At 46.1% G+C, this 16,704-nt stretch overlaps 1 protein-coding gene across 1 annotated transcript in view; it reads left to right on the top strand.

Annotated features, from left to right (window-relative positions):
• TMEM132C (transmembrane protein 132C) overlaps window positions 1-16,704 on the top strand; it is a 184,880-nt gene that overhangs the window by 68,562 nt on the left and 99,614 nt on the right. The window contains 1 exon segment of the mRNA XM_031059432.1: window positions 1-436. This exon segment is cut by the window's left edge and continues 11 nt beyond it. Within this exon segment, the coding sequence (XP_030915292.1) occupies window positions 1-436 (436 nt within the window).

Here is a 16,704-nt window from a genome sequence, read left to right as displayed (position 1 = left end):
GGGTGCGCGGCAGCTGCCGCCTGCGGGGGGACCTGGGGCTCTGCGTGGCGCAGCTGGAGCTGCTGCCCAGCTGGTTCAACCCCCCCACCGTGCTCACGGGCCGGAAAAAGCCGGCGGAGCAGCTGGAGGGGAGCCCTGTGGAGCTTTACTACACGGTGCAGCCCGGGGACGAGAAGGGCGAGTGCACGGCCGAGGATCTCCGCAAGGGCAACGCCATCCGGCCCGGGAAGGATGGTGTGGATGAGAGCATGTCCCACCTGCAGAGGATTGGCTCCGTCAGCCTCTACCGCGGCCAGGAGGCCTCCCAGCTCACGGAGCTGCGGCTGGACAGCAACGTGGTGGTGTGGCTGCCCTCCAAGCCCGTCAAACAGGGGGAGGTTGTGAATGTTTACGTGACAATTGCCAACAATTCCACGGTGGATCAGTTCATCCTCAGGTAAGGCGGTTGGCCGGGCGTGGTTCTGGCGCACAAAGATGTTGGGGATGTGGGATGGGTCTCAGCTGATTTGAAGCTGATCCCCACTGAAGGTTGCTCCTAGTCACTGAAATACCTTATTTTCCTCTTTGCGTGCTGTGAGGAGGATTGAAAGCCCCCGTCACGGGGAGGTTTTCAGCGTGTCTGCAGTGCCATTTATCACAGACCCACGGTGTGCAGCAAGGTACAAAACTGCTGCTTTAGCAGGGCTGTTTCTGTGCTGTGACAGACAGCCAGGCATCAGAAAACTCCTCTGCTTTATGGTGCTTTTAAAATCAGGTTTTTATTGCGCAGGCATGGAGTTTGAATGTAGAAAAACTTCAATTACCTGCTTTTCTGTAAGTGCTCTGGCAGAGCTTGCCTCTCCCACACACAGAGTGGTTTTGTTAGGAGAGCTCTGTAGGGAGGGTTTAACTATCCACTTGCAGTTAAGCAGTGTTTGTCTTTGGCAGCACATTTGTCCTTTAAATAAAGCCCAAGGTGTTTGATATTGCTGCTGCCTGTAAGGGACTGTTAGAAGTGAGTGCCATTATTTTGGACAGGAGTGGGAACACAGGAGCTGCCTTACTGGGTCAGATCACTTCCCTTTTATTTTCATTTTTAGCCGTTTCCCTACAGATCAGATAAAAATCCTTTGAGGATGACAAAGACTGGGAAACTTGTTAATCACTGAAAAATTTGATGTATCTTTTTTTAACTCGTTACCAGGCTTTAAATTCAGTGGAAATTTCCACGGTGATAAGCAACAATTGCTCTCTAAAGCCTCAGGGAATCAGTTTCCCAAAAGATTCTGCACATGAAAGAATTTATTTCTAAGGCTTATATGAATTAGATTAATACATAGTTGACAACCACCGAGGAGAATAGCCTTTAGAACAGGAAGTGTCGCTTGGCAGATAAAAGGCTTTTATTTGAAAAAAGGGGGATTTTAGTCATCCCAGAACCGTTGTGGTGTTTGCAGCTTTGGTTAAATTGGCGAGATAATCTCCCAGACACCTGTTTACTGAGTGAAACCTCTGTGCTAGAAGTATTTTCTGATGTTGTTACTTCCCTTCTACTGAAAATCCCTTTACACAAAGTAGTAGAAACAGAATACTTTTGCAGATAACAAACATAGCTGTGGTGAAAGAAGAAATCCAGAGGCAGTGAGCTGGGTGTTTGTTGGGTGAATGGGAGTGGGAATCACTCTCTGAAGGTCCTTGTCACTCTCTTTATTTTCCTGAAAAGCGAGTTGAAGAGAAACAAGCTTGTTGAAATCTGGGGCTGTGTTTCTTTGCTCAGAAATGAGTCTGGCTGAGAGGTGCAGGAGACAGGCATGGGAATGTGGGATGTTGGTAGTTGCCTGTGTGACTTGCTGTTATGGACAGAGAGGATTGGCTTTGGTTTTGGGAACATTTATATGGAATGCACAGGCTGACACGGGTTGGTTCTGGGGCTGGAAAAGGATTGTTCTGTCTGACTGAACTGTGAGAAGAACTTGCTAACACTTTATACGGAGTTCAGAGTTACACATTAAGGCTGTACAGAATGTAAAAAACATGAAAGCTCAAACTGAAGGCATCAGCAGAGGGCTGGTGAAAGGCTGGCAAGGAATGGAGCTTCCCATTCTGTGGTGGGAATCTGATGTCTTCAGTGCAACTTTGAGGTGTGGAAGGGGTGGGGCGTGAGCCAGGAACCCGTGGAGTGTCTGTGTCTGGAGAGAGAGCCCAGAGAGCAGAGCAGCCAGGGAATAGCAGGGCATATGCTGGGGCTGCCTGGGGGCCCCCTTAACCTTCTCCGTGGCCATTTGCCTGCCTGGAGAGAGCTGTGTGCTCTCATCCTCCTGGGCTCCCAGCTCAGCAAGCCCTACATCCTATGACATGCACTCACATTTAATCATCCTAAAGAAAAACACACCACACATTATCCCCGGGCACAGTGGGCTTGTTTATTTTCTGCTCCTTGTATATTATTCATTGAGGTATTGCAACATGCAGAGCTGAAGCAAACAGCATGTGATCATTGCTTGGGGGGTGGGAAATAATAGCTACAAATCTTCTCTGGCAAAAGGGAAGCAGACTGGTCTCAATGACCTCATAGCCACAAATCATGGCAAGTGAAAGCGTGGTCTTAAATTGTGTCTTCATTCAGAATCCTGGTACTGTATCTGTTAATTTATCAGTGTCCTTAAATTGTCTTCATTCAGCATCCTGGTACTGTATATGTGAATTTATCCATGTCCCAAAATTGTGTCTTCATTCAGCATCCTAGTACTGTATATGTGAATTTATCTGTGTTCTTAAATTGTCTTAATTCAGCATCCTGGTGCTGTATCTGTGCATTTATCAGCCCAGGAGCACCAGTAAAGTCAGGAGGATGGCTGGCGTGGCAGGGGGTGAGGTGGGTTGTGCAGGGCAGTGCATTAATGCCATAGGAGCACCATGTGGATAAAGACAGCTCCTCCTTTCCTGCACCCAGTGAGCACAGGACTGTGGTGGGAACAGTCCAAACCATCCTGAGAGGTTGTAGGTCCTGTTCCTGTCCTGCTGTGTCACCTCTGGTAGGTCTTTACAGGCATTTTCCATCTGCAGAACCAGAAAATGCAAACAGTTGGTCAGCATCACCCTTGGGAGTGTTCAGCCCTTTTACTGCAGGACTTTGATGTTCTCTCATGGAAAGGGTTTCAGGTTTGCCTTATGTTATCAACAACATTATGAATGGGAAAATCTTGATGGAAGAGCTGAAGGAATAGAGGAGGGAGAGGAAAATATTGCCCTGCTTTCCTACCACTGGAATTCTGGGCTCCCAAAAGAGAGATGAATTGCTGCTGATGGTACAGTAGGAAAATTACCGTTACCTCTAGCAGTTGGTAAAGTATGAACGGAAGGAAAGAAGCATCAGTAGAGGAAAGGAAATAAAAAACCCCAGCAATTTTTAAAATGAAGATCATTGAGGTCTTGTGTCCTTCCCAGAGCTGCCACAAATTGTTACCACTGGCTTTGGCAGAGCTACCAGGACTGATTGTCACCTCTCCAAGTGCTGTTACACTCTTCTCTAATGTGAGGCATCATTTTGGGTGTGTTGTCTGTGAGTGTTCTGTTCTTGACTGCTTTCCTGAGCCCTCCCACCCTGGGAGGCTGCAAAAGAGGGAAGGAATCATAACCAAACTGAAAGGAAGGTGTTCTTGTGGGGCTGGCTTCCAGAAGTTACACATAACTGGATGTGGTTGCTGGAGTGCTTGAAGGTGAGGAGGAGGAGGTGAGCTGAAGGCACCAGGCAGCTCTGAAAAGGTTCTCCTGTGTGCACTGGTGTTTGCTCTGGAGCTGGAAATACTTCTCCAGGTGCTCACCAGGACAGGGTCCTGCCAGCTGTTTCTCATGGCAGGTTGTGCCACGTTTGGCTGGGCAGAGCCCTGCACAACACAGGGCCGAGCAGAAGGGTGGGAGTGCTGAGTGCTGTCTGTCCCTGGGCACCAGATCAGCTCTGAGTCCCTCTGCAAGGTGCTGAACCAGCAGATAACCTGATTTGCAGGAGCTATTGAGCGGGAGAAGTGAAGAGAAAGGGGATGAAGTTGTTACATCCTGATTAGAGAAGAGAGGTGTAACACAGGGGTGCCTTTTCCTTCCCTTCAGGCTTCTTAGTAGAGATTTTGCAGTGCACCTCGCTGCACCTGGAGGGATGTAGGGTGTAATCAGTGTCCAGCAAACAAATCAACTCAACACAATGGATAATTAGGAGTAATAATAAATCTACAAATTGGATAAGGATAAATGCAGTGAGGAAAGCTATTAAACCTATGAGCTAGGACAGCTTTTACTGTCTAATGAGTATTGACAGCAGGGCTGTGTTGGGTGGTGCTGGCAGCAGCTGAAGGACCTGGAGGAGGATGCATGTGAAGAACAGCAGCAGAGGTAGAAAAGGTTGTTATGTTCATGACATCTGCGTAAGTGCTTGGGAATCTCAATATAAAAAGCCAGTTTGGAGGAACTGGTCATGAAAAAGGGGCATCTTCAACACTAACTCTGCCTGTTCTGCATGAAAGACCTGTTTGAGGCCCCCTAGGGAATAAACCTCTCCCAGGAGCTTGGCACTACCCTCAGCTGCACCTAAAATAACCAAAAATAGTAACATTTTCAAGCAGTTACTGTTTGCTTTTAGATAGTGACATTTTCATCTTACCCTATGATGAAATAACATTTACTGCCCTGAATTCTGTACTTAATTGTTGGTTCATTAGTTCTTGACACTGCTGTGTGGTGGCATCATGGCAAACACAAGTGACATCCTGAAGTCAAAGGCATCAAAACATGCAAACCTAAACCAGAGCTGGAATCACTCTAAGTTTTGTGTTAACCCAGATTTTGGGATGCATTATCCCAAGGATCTGTTTTCCACAGCAAATGGAATGCGGTTTTTCAGCTCTGAGGTGAAGAGTGCTTTTTTTTACACTGATTCATATTTAAAACCAGCAGAGCTTGGAGTGAAATGAAGAGAGACAGAAGAGTTTGGTGGGATGCTCTTCTGGGTGTACATGTCCATCTCCAAATGGCAAGAATTGCAACAAAGCATTTTACGTGTCCTGTGCAGCTTTGCATTGCTTAAATATTTAAGAGTCATTTCACTGCACAAAAGCATTTCAGGTGACATGTGAAGGGAGAGGACTTTGAATCTCATTATTTCAGGGTATATTTTAATTGGAAAATTGAGTTGTTTCGGCATTGATAGGGCCCCTAAAGCCAGGTGCTAGTCCAGAGTTGCTTTGCAAAAATGCCCAGAGATCTGAATTATGACTTGAAGAGGTTTTATATATTTTGTTGACAGGGGGTTATATACATCACTGTCTGGTGTTCAGCTTTGTGGAACTTTAGATCTTAACAGTTTTGTTTGTTTGTTTGTTTTATTTTGCCTTCTGTAGAATGATTAGTAACAATTCAGCTACACATCCACAGTGGAGCAGGTTATTGAAAGAGAAGTACACTGGGGGATTATGGTTTTACCAAGGGCTGAGGTACAGCAGCACCTTGCTTTGTTGAGATTTCTCCCAAGTAGATTCATAGCAGTGGTGCCATCAGCTTGGATGTTCTGCTCCAGTAAGCAATGGGGGCAGTCTGCTGGAGCACTCCTAATTACCATTTACTAGAGAAGAGACACACTAAAGGGGGAATATTTCCCAGTGTAGCTTTAAAAAGCATTTGTGATGTAAAAAATACTTCTTCAAAGAAGGGAACGTGTTAATGCTATTTTGAGAGAGTGGCATGCGCTCCAGTTTAATTTCATTAGCCCTTAGCAGGCACTTTTCAGGGACATTGGTGTCACACCAGAGGCAGCTGGGTCCTCCAAACTAATGACTCGTTCTCAGAACTGCTAAGCTGGGGAGGAGGATGTCCTTTAAACATCTGAGAAAGGTGCTTCTCACCAGAGCAAGGGAAGCAGGAAAGGGCTCACTGGGGCAGCAGCAGTCTGGTTTAATAAAGTTTTTAAAAGAACTAATTATTAACTTGAAATTGAAGCTACCTAGAAAAGAGGAAACAGGCACTCTCCCCCTGACTCTTTAAATGCCTCTGAAAAACTGTGGTGCCTGAGAAACCCTTTGAACAATTCTCCAACGAAATGTACTCATTACCTCTGAGAATAACCTATGGATTTATTGTTGGAAGGCCGATTCTGTGTTCTTTGGAAATCATTTGCTGATTGACCAGGTTGGTGAAGCACAGCTTTGCAGCCAGGAGCCAGGAGGAGACCCCAGACCCTGCTGAGATCAGGAGCTGGACAGGGAAGCTCAGTGCTGCTGAGATCCCTGGAGAGCCCAGGTTAGAGCCTGCCTTCTGAGAACATCACCTGAACACCTCGGTCAGCTCCTGTACGGTGCATCCTGTCACACAGAGTGTGCAGGAATTAACGAAACTGGCGGGGCAGCGCTTGCAGAATGTGGAAGCAGGTGTCCCCAAAGTGTGGGGCTGTGGCTTCTCGGAGCTGGCTCCATGGAACTGTAAACAAACCTGAACTACATATCAATACTTATATATAAATGTATATATATACACTATATATATATATGTATATACACTACTATGTAGAAATACATATACACTATATATTACTATATATAAATACATACATATATAAACGTTATATATATATACACTATATATAAATATATATAGTGAATATATGTATATTTATAAATATATTCTCTGAGCTGGGTCTCAGCCTATCTCCATGGAACTGTAAACAAACCTGAACTATATATAGACATTTATATATAAATATATGTGTATATTTATAAATAAATAGTATAGTTATAGTATATATACAGTTAGTATATATAATAGTGTACATATGTAGTTATGTATATAGAACTGTACATAGATATACATAAAGATATAGAACTGTACATAAATACACATAACTATACATAAATATATAAATAAATACAAATATGAACATAGTGTATATATATGTATATATGTATATATATACATATACCTATATTGTGTGTGTGTGTATATATATATATACACACACACATATATTATGTGTGTGTATATATATATGCACACACACAGTGTAAAATGGATTTGGGCTTTTGCACTTCAGGCTAGTGTGTTGGAAAACTTTTCCTAATGTGTTGATTGGAGAAGTGGAGGAAATGGATGGGGGCTGCTGTAGGGATTGGCTGTGAGTGGGAGAGCAGGAAATCAGAGAGTTCTCCTGGGGCTCCTGGTGCTGCAGCCAGGGCTGCCTTCCCTGCTGGCAGAAGGCGTTGGGGCGCAGGAATTCACACTGAGGTGTGCTGAGAAATCCCCTGGTGTGCCATGCTGCCCTTGCCACCCGTCCAGCTGTGCCACCGCTGGCTGCCCCGGTGCTGCTGTGCTGTGCAGAGCCTGCAGCCCTCTGCCCGGCTCTGGGAACACTGCAGGGCTGCCTGCAGTGGGACAAGGCACCGCTGCTAATTCCTGTTTAGACTGTTAGCCACTTGTGTGACTCGAGTTACAAGCGTTAATTAAATCCTTGGTTCCCTGCCTAATTAGTGACAATGGTGGCTCGTTAGGAGATCACAAGGCGTAAACCCCAATCCTCCCGAGCCAGCAGAGAGGAGGGAAATCCCGCTCTGCTGGGAGTTCCATCGACTCAGGAGGATGTTTTGTGGCTGTCTGGAACAAGGCTGTGATCTGCTGCATCAGGGGATCCCCCGGGAATCCTCAGTGTGATTACCTGGCAAGCTGTTGGGTTCCAGGGCCGCTGGAAGCAGGGAACTGTGTGAGCCTCTGGGTCTGAATGGAAATGAGCATCCCTGAGAAAAACCGAGGCTTTGAAGCCTTCGTGCATCTGTTGAGGCTGCAGCAGCAGGAGTGATTACTGGAGTCATACTGGGGGGACACCAGCAGCCCCAGCTCAGAGCTTGCAGGGAGGAGGATTTGGGATGCAAGGATGAATGGGGAGTAATCCAAGAGTGCCAGCAGAACTGTAAAATCTGATGGGTTTGTTGTTTTATTGGTGCTTGTGGGACTTATTATTTAAGACAGAAAGTGTCAGATTGATTGAAGCTTCTGTTCTGGCAGAATGCTGCTCCTCACTCATGACAGCACAGGCACAAAGAAATCACATTGTTGATATGTTCTTGTGGCACTTCACAGTTAAAACTCCCACAAAAGGCACCAGGATCTTGGGAAGAGCTGCTCTGCACTTGAGTTAATTTCTACAGAATGCTGAGTTTTCCTATCAATTCTGGAATGTTTGACTCCAAGTTTTGCCACCATTTCCTTTGGGGCCCCCTTGGGTGTGTTTCCTGGAAATCCCACCCTGCCCAGGTGTGCTGTCTCTTGAGGGAAGCATGTGTTGTTGTGTTTAGTATTCTCCTGAAAAGCAAATTGCATTTCTACAGACTTGGAGCACCCAGAAGAGCTGATTAATTCATAGTTGAGATGAGACTGGGTTAAAAGGAAATTCAGCATTTTTTTTTGTTTGTTTGCCTGGTTCCTGGTGTGTTACAAAGTGTGTGTATTAGCAAAGCTGCCAGGGGGTTAATTTACACTAACAGCCTAATCATCTCCTGTGACACCGTGTTAGGTTTTCATATTGCTGCTGAGATCAGCAAGGCTGGAGAGAGGAGGGCCTGAGAAACAGCCTGGGTCTTGGGAGGGAAGAAAAATGGGGGAAGCACTTCAGACATAGCCCTCTGCATTTTCAGCTGTCAGGCTGCTTAAAAGAATCTCTTTTTCATCCAAGCTCTGGCTCTCAGATGTAACCCTTCACTTCCAAAGTGCCACCAGAGCGAGCTCTTTGTACAAGACAGGCTCATGAAGGGGAATATGTGGCACTTTCCAAAATGCAGAGCTTGCTTCCTCAACCTCCCTGATTAGTTGTTAACCAGAACACATAAATAGTTGTGGGTCATGAATCACAGCTTGGTTTTGCCGATAAGAGTGTCTGACAGACCAGACCATAAAGTCATGCTTCATCTTCCCTTCACCCCAGGAGTGCTGGGGAAGAGGTTCAGCCCTACAGGTGATCACTGAGACAAAAATGTTACTGCCCAGCCTCGGGGGCTCCTTATTGGGCATACTGGACATGTGTGGATCCTATTTTGAGGAAACTGAATTTCCCTATGGGGTTGCATGGCTGCTTGCTCAGGGCTGTGAGCTTGACTGTAGCTTTTAAGAAGTGAGCTGCTGTGATGGTAATTGCTGGAGTCACTGAGTCACTCCTGTGCCTGCTCTCTGCAGGTTCTACAGATACCACCAGTAGCAACAAAAATATTTTTCCGCTTGAGGTTATGTCTAGCTTAGAAAAAGCTCTGATTGCATTGAGAATTCTTCCTGTGGAAAGGAAGCACCAGCCCTCAGCAGGAGCCTGTCACTTAGGAATGGGCCCAAATTTAGTCCTGTGGAAAGTAATGAGGATATTCACAGGCTTTAGGCTACTTTTTATTCCTCTGGATTCCAGACATCCATGACAGGCCACATTAGCAGCAGCCTCTGATTTTCCCTTCTATAGCAGCCTGATTACAGTTTCCCAGTAAAAAGGAATGACAAAACCATTTTTTTGGTATGTACTTGGTCACTGTTGGTTGTGTGATGATGACTGTGGACAATGTACCCTTGTAATACTGGTTTTTGAGACAGAAGATGATAAAAGGCTGGTTTAAAAGCTGTGGTTCATTTGTGAATAGAATAGAGCTGGCCTGAGCAGCAGCACAGGACAAGCACAGGAAAGAGCAGGCAGCGTGTCACAAGCCAGCCGTGGGGACAGAAGTGTCACAGCCCTGCAGGTGACATCCCAGTGGTGTTCAGGGAGGTGGCTTTGGGTCCTTGAAGCAGGACTTTGGTTTGTGGGAGGGTCCTGCTGTCCGCAGGATCCACAAGAGGGGTGATTCCAGGTGGAAGGAGCCTCTGGAGGGAAGACCCAGCACCTTGGGGCTCGGGTCCCTCAGGGCTGACCTGGGTGACCCTGTCCCCCCAGGAACCTCTCCAGAGCCCTTCCTGGTGCCTGTCAGTGCCCTAAAGCACAGGAACCTCTCCAGAGCCCTTCCTGGTGCCTGTCAGTGCCCTAAAGCACAGGAACCTCTCCAGAGCCCTTCCTGGTGCCTGTCAGTGCCCTAAAGCACAGGAACCCCCAGGAGCTCCCCAGTGCCTCTCCTGGTAGCTGTCATTATGCCAAACCCCCCTGTTCAGAGCCCTGTTCAGCCAGGATGCTGCAGGTGCCAATCCAGCCTGGGCACAGCACGTGAGGATGATGTGCAACCTCCCTTCTCCAGACTCAAGGGTACTGCTGAAGAATTTTTCTCTTATCTCTCTGAGACAATGCTACTGTAATTTGTACTGGGCAGAAATATTGAGAGAGCTGAATGAAGGTTTTATCAGCTGGTTGTAGATAGTGACAGCTGGTTAATGTTAATATCTTCTGAAAGATCTTTAAAGAAATCTTGAATCGTTGTGCAGAAATTAATATGCCTCATCCCTCTTTGTGTTACTGAAGTGGGGCTGTGCTGTCATCTCCAGCCTGCATTCTTTAATTTTCATAGCGAGGGCTGATGGGCTCTCTGTCCATTGCTATGGTAACTGCTGCTTTATTTCTTACTCAAAGAAAACATTGACATAAACCCCACCACAACATGTCCTTTTTATTCACTGTGCACACCTAATGGATGCCAGGGCTGTGCAAATACATCATGATTGTGCTGGATGGAGAGCAGCAACCTGCAGGGCTCCTGCCCTGGTGTGTAACTGGTGTCACCTTTCAGCACACGCAGGATTTTATGTCAGCTACTTCAGCTCTGCTTTTATTCCTGCCCGTGTTTAATTAGATTTCAGACACTTCAGGGTGGAAACAGTCCCTGGCTGGGTGTTGGGACGTGCTGTGGGGGAATGGGCTCTAACAGCAGATGAGGCATGTGAACTTTGGTTTGGCTCTGAAACAGCTCCATTTTGAAGTGGAATTGATCCCATGAACTTCTGGCAGTCGTTCAAAATCCCTCCCAACCTTTCTGTGAGCACTAATGAAGCGAGTAGAGGTTCTTTCCCTGTGTTAGTACTTCTGTTTTGTTGCCTTAAAACCCCCAAATGTCTCATGAAAAGCTCTACAAAACTGCAGTAGCCTAAGTCCCCTCCATGAGGTTCTGCTACCCAGTTTGCTCCAGATTGCTGTTCCTCACATGCTCTGGGAGTGATGCAGAATAAAGTGTTCCCAGTTCCTCCCAGCATGGACAGCTTGCTTTGAGTCCCCACACCCCTGCCAGGGACAGCTCTGAGGTCTGGCTCTTCTTGAAGGGAAAAATTCTCCTGGAAAAAGTCTTCCTGCAAGTGTTTTCTAGGGTTTTCCCTGCTCCCTATCACAATTATCTGATAAGTGTGGCAATTATCTTTTCATCTTGGAGTAAAAAACAAATTTAAAAGAAATAATTAAAATCTTGTCATTATCTACAAGAAGAGGCTGCATGTTCTGTGTTACATTCTGCATGATTTTAGATGGAACCTCATTACACATCTTTACACCCTCTCAGGTTCATCTCTATTAACTCTTCCAGGGGTTTCCCCGGAGGAGTTGACTCTGTACCACCTGGCACTAAAACCCAGCAGAGTTTATTCTGGCAGAGCATTTTGCTGGGGTGCTGACACTCAAGATGCTGTTCACGGAGAGCAGTGTTTGCAGGGCTGAGCCCCAGTTCTGCACGAGGCTCTCCTGCACAGCTCTGTGCCCTGTGCACAGCACTCCCTACATCAGGACTGTGCTTTCTGAGCTGCCTCACCCTGCAGATGGGCATGTGCAGTGAGAATTGCTGGAAGGGGTCTGAGTGCTCCCCTGGTTGACAGGGTGATGCTTTTGTGCCTCTGCAGGGTTATTTTGGCCCCACGGTTTGCTGTGGTTTAAACAGAGCTGATTCTGCTTTGGGGGCACCCCTGTTCCATGCCAGTAGAGCAGGGCAGGAGGTGTCCTTTTGGGGGTGTCATTTTGGGCTGTCCTGCACTGTGCAGGAGATGTGTTAGGTAAGAGCCACTCTCTTTTCTCATCCCATAACTGCTCTGTTCTCATCTCCCTAAATGAGGGTGAGTCATGGCCAGATCTCAGCTGGATGCAAGAGCAATTCTTGCAATGGGAAATGGTTGAGAACTCCTTGTTCTGAGGAGCTGTGCTTGTTCGGAGGCAGTGATTGTCCTGTTGTGTGTGTAATTATATCTGCCTCCCTGTACCCACTGCTGCTCATTCTCGTTTGTGTTCTTATCTAAGTCCTGCCTGTTCAGGGAGGAAATTTAACAGCCTCATGGCAAAAGCAGGTGAAACATCCACGTGTCCTCCTCTGCTCAAAAAGCATCTAAAAGGATAAGGAATGTTACTTTGATAATTATTTAAATGCTGCTTAATGGGCCTCCTGGACTGGTTAGATTTGATCTGTAATTTGCCTTTTCACCAAATGCTCCACTGATTCAGCAACATGAAAGAAAAGGGGAAAAGGACACAAGGATTGTGGTAATTGACTGTTTCCAAATGTAAGAAAATCAGTCAGTTCTATTGAAATTCACAATTGCCAGTCTGAATCGTACTTAGAGTGTTTGTTTAGTGGATAACTGGTTTTACCTTTTATTTGTCTTCTCCAGAAACACCAAAAGATAGAAAAATAAGAAACACAAAATGAGTTTAACTTAATCTGAGCATGTTCTTAGTGGCTGAAAAATAAAAAAAAAAAAAAGAAAACCAGCTATTCTCTGTGTTATATTAGAGCTTCGTTATTCAGAGCAGAAAGAGCCATGAGTGGGAATTCATTTCAGATGGGTATTTTGGAGAAAATTGGGATCTGGATTGATTTTCATAGGAAAGTCTTAAAATCTGGCCATTTGTGCTTTTTAACATCTTCCTAGTGTGTTTGTAAGGCTTAAAGCACCCTTAGAGAAAAGTTTCTTGTATGATTCCAGATGAGTGGTGCTGGTTGTTCTTAATAGTCAAAATTTTTATTTTTTTCCCGATTTTTATTTCAGTTAAGTTTTTTATTCTGATACAGGTACATTTATGTAAGTGACTAAGTTGGTTGTACTAGGACTTGAGATCTATACTTTTCCCTCAGTGTGTGGTTTAGTGTCCAAAATCCAGTGCATCCTTTTGCAGAGCCAAGTGGACTGTTGTTTTCTTGTTTGAGTTGGCTCTTCATGCTGAATCTGGAGCTGTGCCAAAAACATGAATATTCATGACACTGTTAAACAAGATTTTTATTGAAAACAAAAAATGGATCTGAAGCTTTCATTTGTCATTCTGAACTCAGCTAGTGAAAGCCCTGTGAACAGGCACATTTATCAGGGAGCTTTTCCTGGTGTTTTCTGGGGGTTTTTGCTTATTGAGTGAAAATTTGTTAGAGACCAAGAGTATCTCACTGGGCAGCGAGCCTGCTGTTTCTGTGTACAATATGAATATAATAGAGATGAAATATATGAATTAAATTATATTATTTCATATGTTGTATCAAGTAGGAAATGCTTTGACAAGTGCTGAGCCTCGGGGAAGGTGCTACAAGCTGAGGGCAGAGCTAACAAAAGGCAGTGCTCCCTTTTTCCAGGGCTGCTCGTGGTGTTCCCGTCCCCAGCCTTTCCTTGGGATGGCATTCCCCAAGCTCAGAGCTGATTGTGAGCCCCTGTGCAGTGGCTGAATGAGAGAGACATCTATTTCCCATGGATGGATGGATGGATGGATGGGGAAAGTGAGAAGATGAGCAATCAAACAAGTTTCTCTTGCAGCCTCTGGCCTGTACAAGAAATTAAATAGGTCTGGCTTTTAGATGAACGTGGAACTGATTTGAGAGGTCCTCCCTCATTTATTTTTGCAAGGTGAGATTCTCATGAGAGCTGTCTGTCTGTTTCACCCTGCAGAGCAGACTGGCCAGGATTGTTTCCTTCCATGTGTGTTATCCAGAAGAACAGTATCCAGAGATTAGCTATTAGAGTTATTTATATTCTCTTACCTTTATATTCAGCCCTGCTGACCAGTCCAGTGTGGTGCTTTGACAGCCTGTTGCCCAGCGTGTTAGGTTGGCTGGTGTTCATTTCTAAACTAACAGGAACGTTGTGGAAGTTGTGTAGGCTGCAGTGAAACAAAGTTTTTTTCAGCTGTCCTAAACAATTCTCTGAGCTAGAGGAGGAAGGCAAGGGCTAATTCCACACAAATTGCTTGGGGGTAAAAAGGGCATCGATGAGTGCAAGAATGGAGCACATAGAAGGGCAGGAGATCACAGCAGCTCCCTGTGAATCCTGATTTCCTCTACCCTGAGGTACCTGGCCATGGGTTGTTTTTCCCCAGCTGCAGTGATGGCAGGGCAGGAGCCAGTTTGCCTGCAGGACCGTTGCACAGGCTGGGGCATCCCTGGAGAAGCTGTGCCCAAGGAAGGAGGACTCCCAAGGTTTGGAAACCAGGGGGGCTCTCAGGGTAGAGTTGTGGGAAAGAATTGCTGTAACAACAAACTATTTGCTCTTAAAGAGGGGAAAGTATGTGGCACCATCAAAGGGGGACAGGGATTCAAAGGGAAACACATGTCGGAGACATACGGGTCAAGTTTATTTGAAAGGAAAATTTGTTTGCTTTTGATTCTTTATAAGATTTCCCATAGAGACTAGCAAATATAGCTGCCACATTTTTGGCAAAGGGTGTCTTACCCTAAACCTGAAACACTTAAATACACATACTTACATAAATATGGTCTCTATTAGATTCAGCTGTGGGACTTCTAATCCCTGCCTTTTGTAGTTTTTTTGGGGTTTTTTTTGTTTTCCTCTGTTGGCTGTATTTGAAGCCTTAAAGGGGCTTGGTAATAAAAAAAAAATGTTGTTACTGCTTTTTTAGAAAGAGAAGGGAGGACAAGGGGATGGAAAGAAATCTTTGTCAGGGGTTCTGGTGTCTGAGCACAGGTGAGCAGGAGTGGGACACTGGTGATGTAAAACCTTTCTGTGGGGTGCCTGAAACCACCCAAGGTTTGTAGTTATTGAAAGTGGTTATTAAAACTGGTTGGCTCTTACAGAAAACATGTGGGTAGCCATAACTCAGGAATCCTCTCTGGCTATGCTTTCCAAAAAATATCCATTAGCAGAGCTGAAATTGGAAGCAGGAATAGGGTGAAGTCAAATCAGCCCCGAATCACTGAACCTTCTGGTCCCAGACCTTCCCTGGGCTGCAATAAAGCAGTTTTTCATTTTCTTTTTTTTCCCAAATGGTGCTTCCAATCCCCCACCTCTCTCTTTGATTCAGTTCACTTTGTTTATTTTTAAACAAACATATGGCACACTCATCTCTCAGCCAGGCAGAGCGCTCTCATTGATGTCAGTGGGAGCTTCACCACCTTCAGGATGGGAGTGGGGATCAATAGAGGAGCTCCTGAGAGCTGGCCGGGCTTGTGTTCCACTGACACAGGGGGGCTGAAAAGCAAACGATGCAGCGAGACCTAATCAAGTGAAGTGCATTTACAGCACCCGTGGGGACTGTCCCCAAGGGCTTGCAGCCAGCAGGACTGATGGAAACCCTCCAGAGCCTTGGTGCAGGAGCTGGGCACGCTCAGGCACAGCCTCCCAGCTGCAGGGGTCTGTTCTGTTACCCTGTGCTTGCTGCAGTGTGTGTTTGTGTGCAAACACACAGATGGGCGTGCCAGGGGGGGTTAGCAGTGCCAGGCTCCTGGTGTGTGTGCTCAGTCTGGTTCCTGTTCTTCAAACAGGTCCCTCTGGGTCACAGAGTCACAGACTGGGCTGGAAGGGACTTGAGAGCTCACCCAGCTCCAGCCCCTGGGGCAGGGACACCTTCCCCTGTCCCTGCTGCTCTCGGCATGCTGCCCAGCCCCTGGGACTAGCTCTAGGCTGGGATTAGGATTTATGGGTCAAGGCTTTTGCCTTCCCCTCCATGCAGGTGTTGCTCTTGCCTTTTCGTGCACATTGCAACACTTCTAACAGCTGAAACAAGAGACAGCAGTGACAAACACGGGGACAATTGCCAGGCTTTGTTTGGCTTTGTTTTCCTTTCTCTCTGCAGCCCCAAAACCAGGGAGGGAGAGGAGGAGCAGGGGATTTGGCTGTGGGCCAGTTTGCTGAGGGGTTTGCAGAGAGCAGACATCTGCCGTGAGGATGGATGGCTGCAGAATGCTGAGCAGGAGGTGCCAGGGCAGCTCTCAGGACACTGACTGCCCAGCCCAGCCCTGCCCAAGGTGATGAACTGCCTGAATCCCCCTTCTGACTCCTCACAGTGCCTGCGAGTCAGTTATCAAATGACTCTTAAATTAAACCAGGTGTGGGGCCGTGCTGTGTCTCCTGAAGCCTAATTCTGTTATTTTTACAGGGCTATATCTGTGATTTTGGGTGACTGATAAGGCAGTAAATATGCACAGATTGTGTTTTACACACATTGAGATAAAAATCTCTTCCACTGCTGGGCTTCTTTACCCAGAAGGAATATGTTCTTTAAATATTTCTTCACAGCTAAACTCAAGCTGAAAGATTCATCTGCCACAGAGGCAATCTTTGTGTGCAGACCTGGTTTTCTGTTTGGAACTTGGTGGGTGCTGGACTTTGGTTCTACAACCTCGGAGTCTCCTGAGCTCTAAGTCCCAAATGGCTCAGGTATTTCTGTGCTAGAGGTTTTCATTACACTGAATAATAGAAACAGTTCTCCTCCCAGGAGTGAATCCACTCTTCGGGTTGCTCACAGTTGGGTCTCATCTTCGTTCACTTCAGATGCGTCTTGATGTCAGAGCAATCATGAAATTTCGTGTTGTCATGTTGGGGTTTGGC

The sequence above is a fragment of the Geospiza fortis genome, unplaced genomic scaffold (assembly GCF_000277835.1).
Source record: "Geospiza fortis unplaced genomic scaffold, GeoFor_1.0 scaffold145, whole genome shotgun sequence".
NCBI classification, from domain to species: domain Eukaryota; kingdom Metazoa; phylum Chordata; class Aves; order Passeriformes; family Thraupidae; genus Geospiza; species Geospiza fortis.
This window is presented reverse-complemented; position numbering and strand designations above follow the sequence as displayed.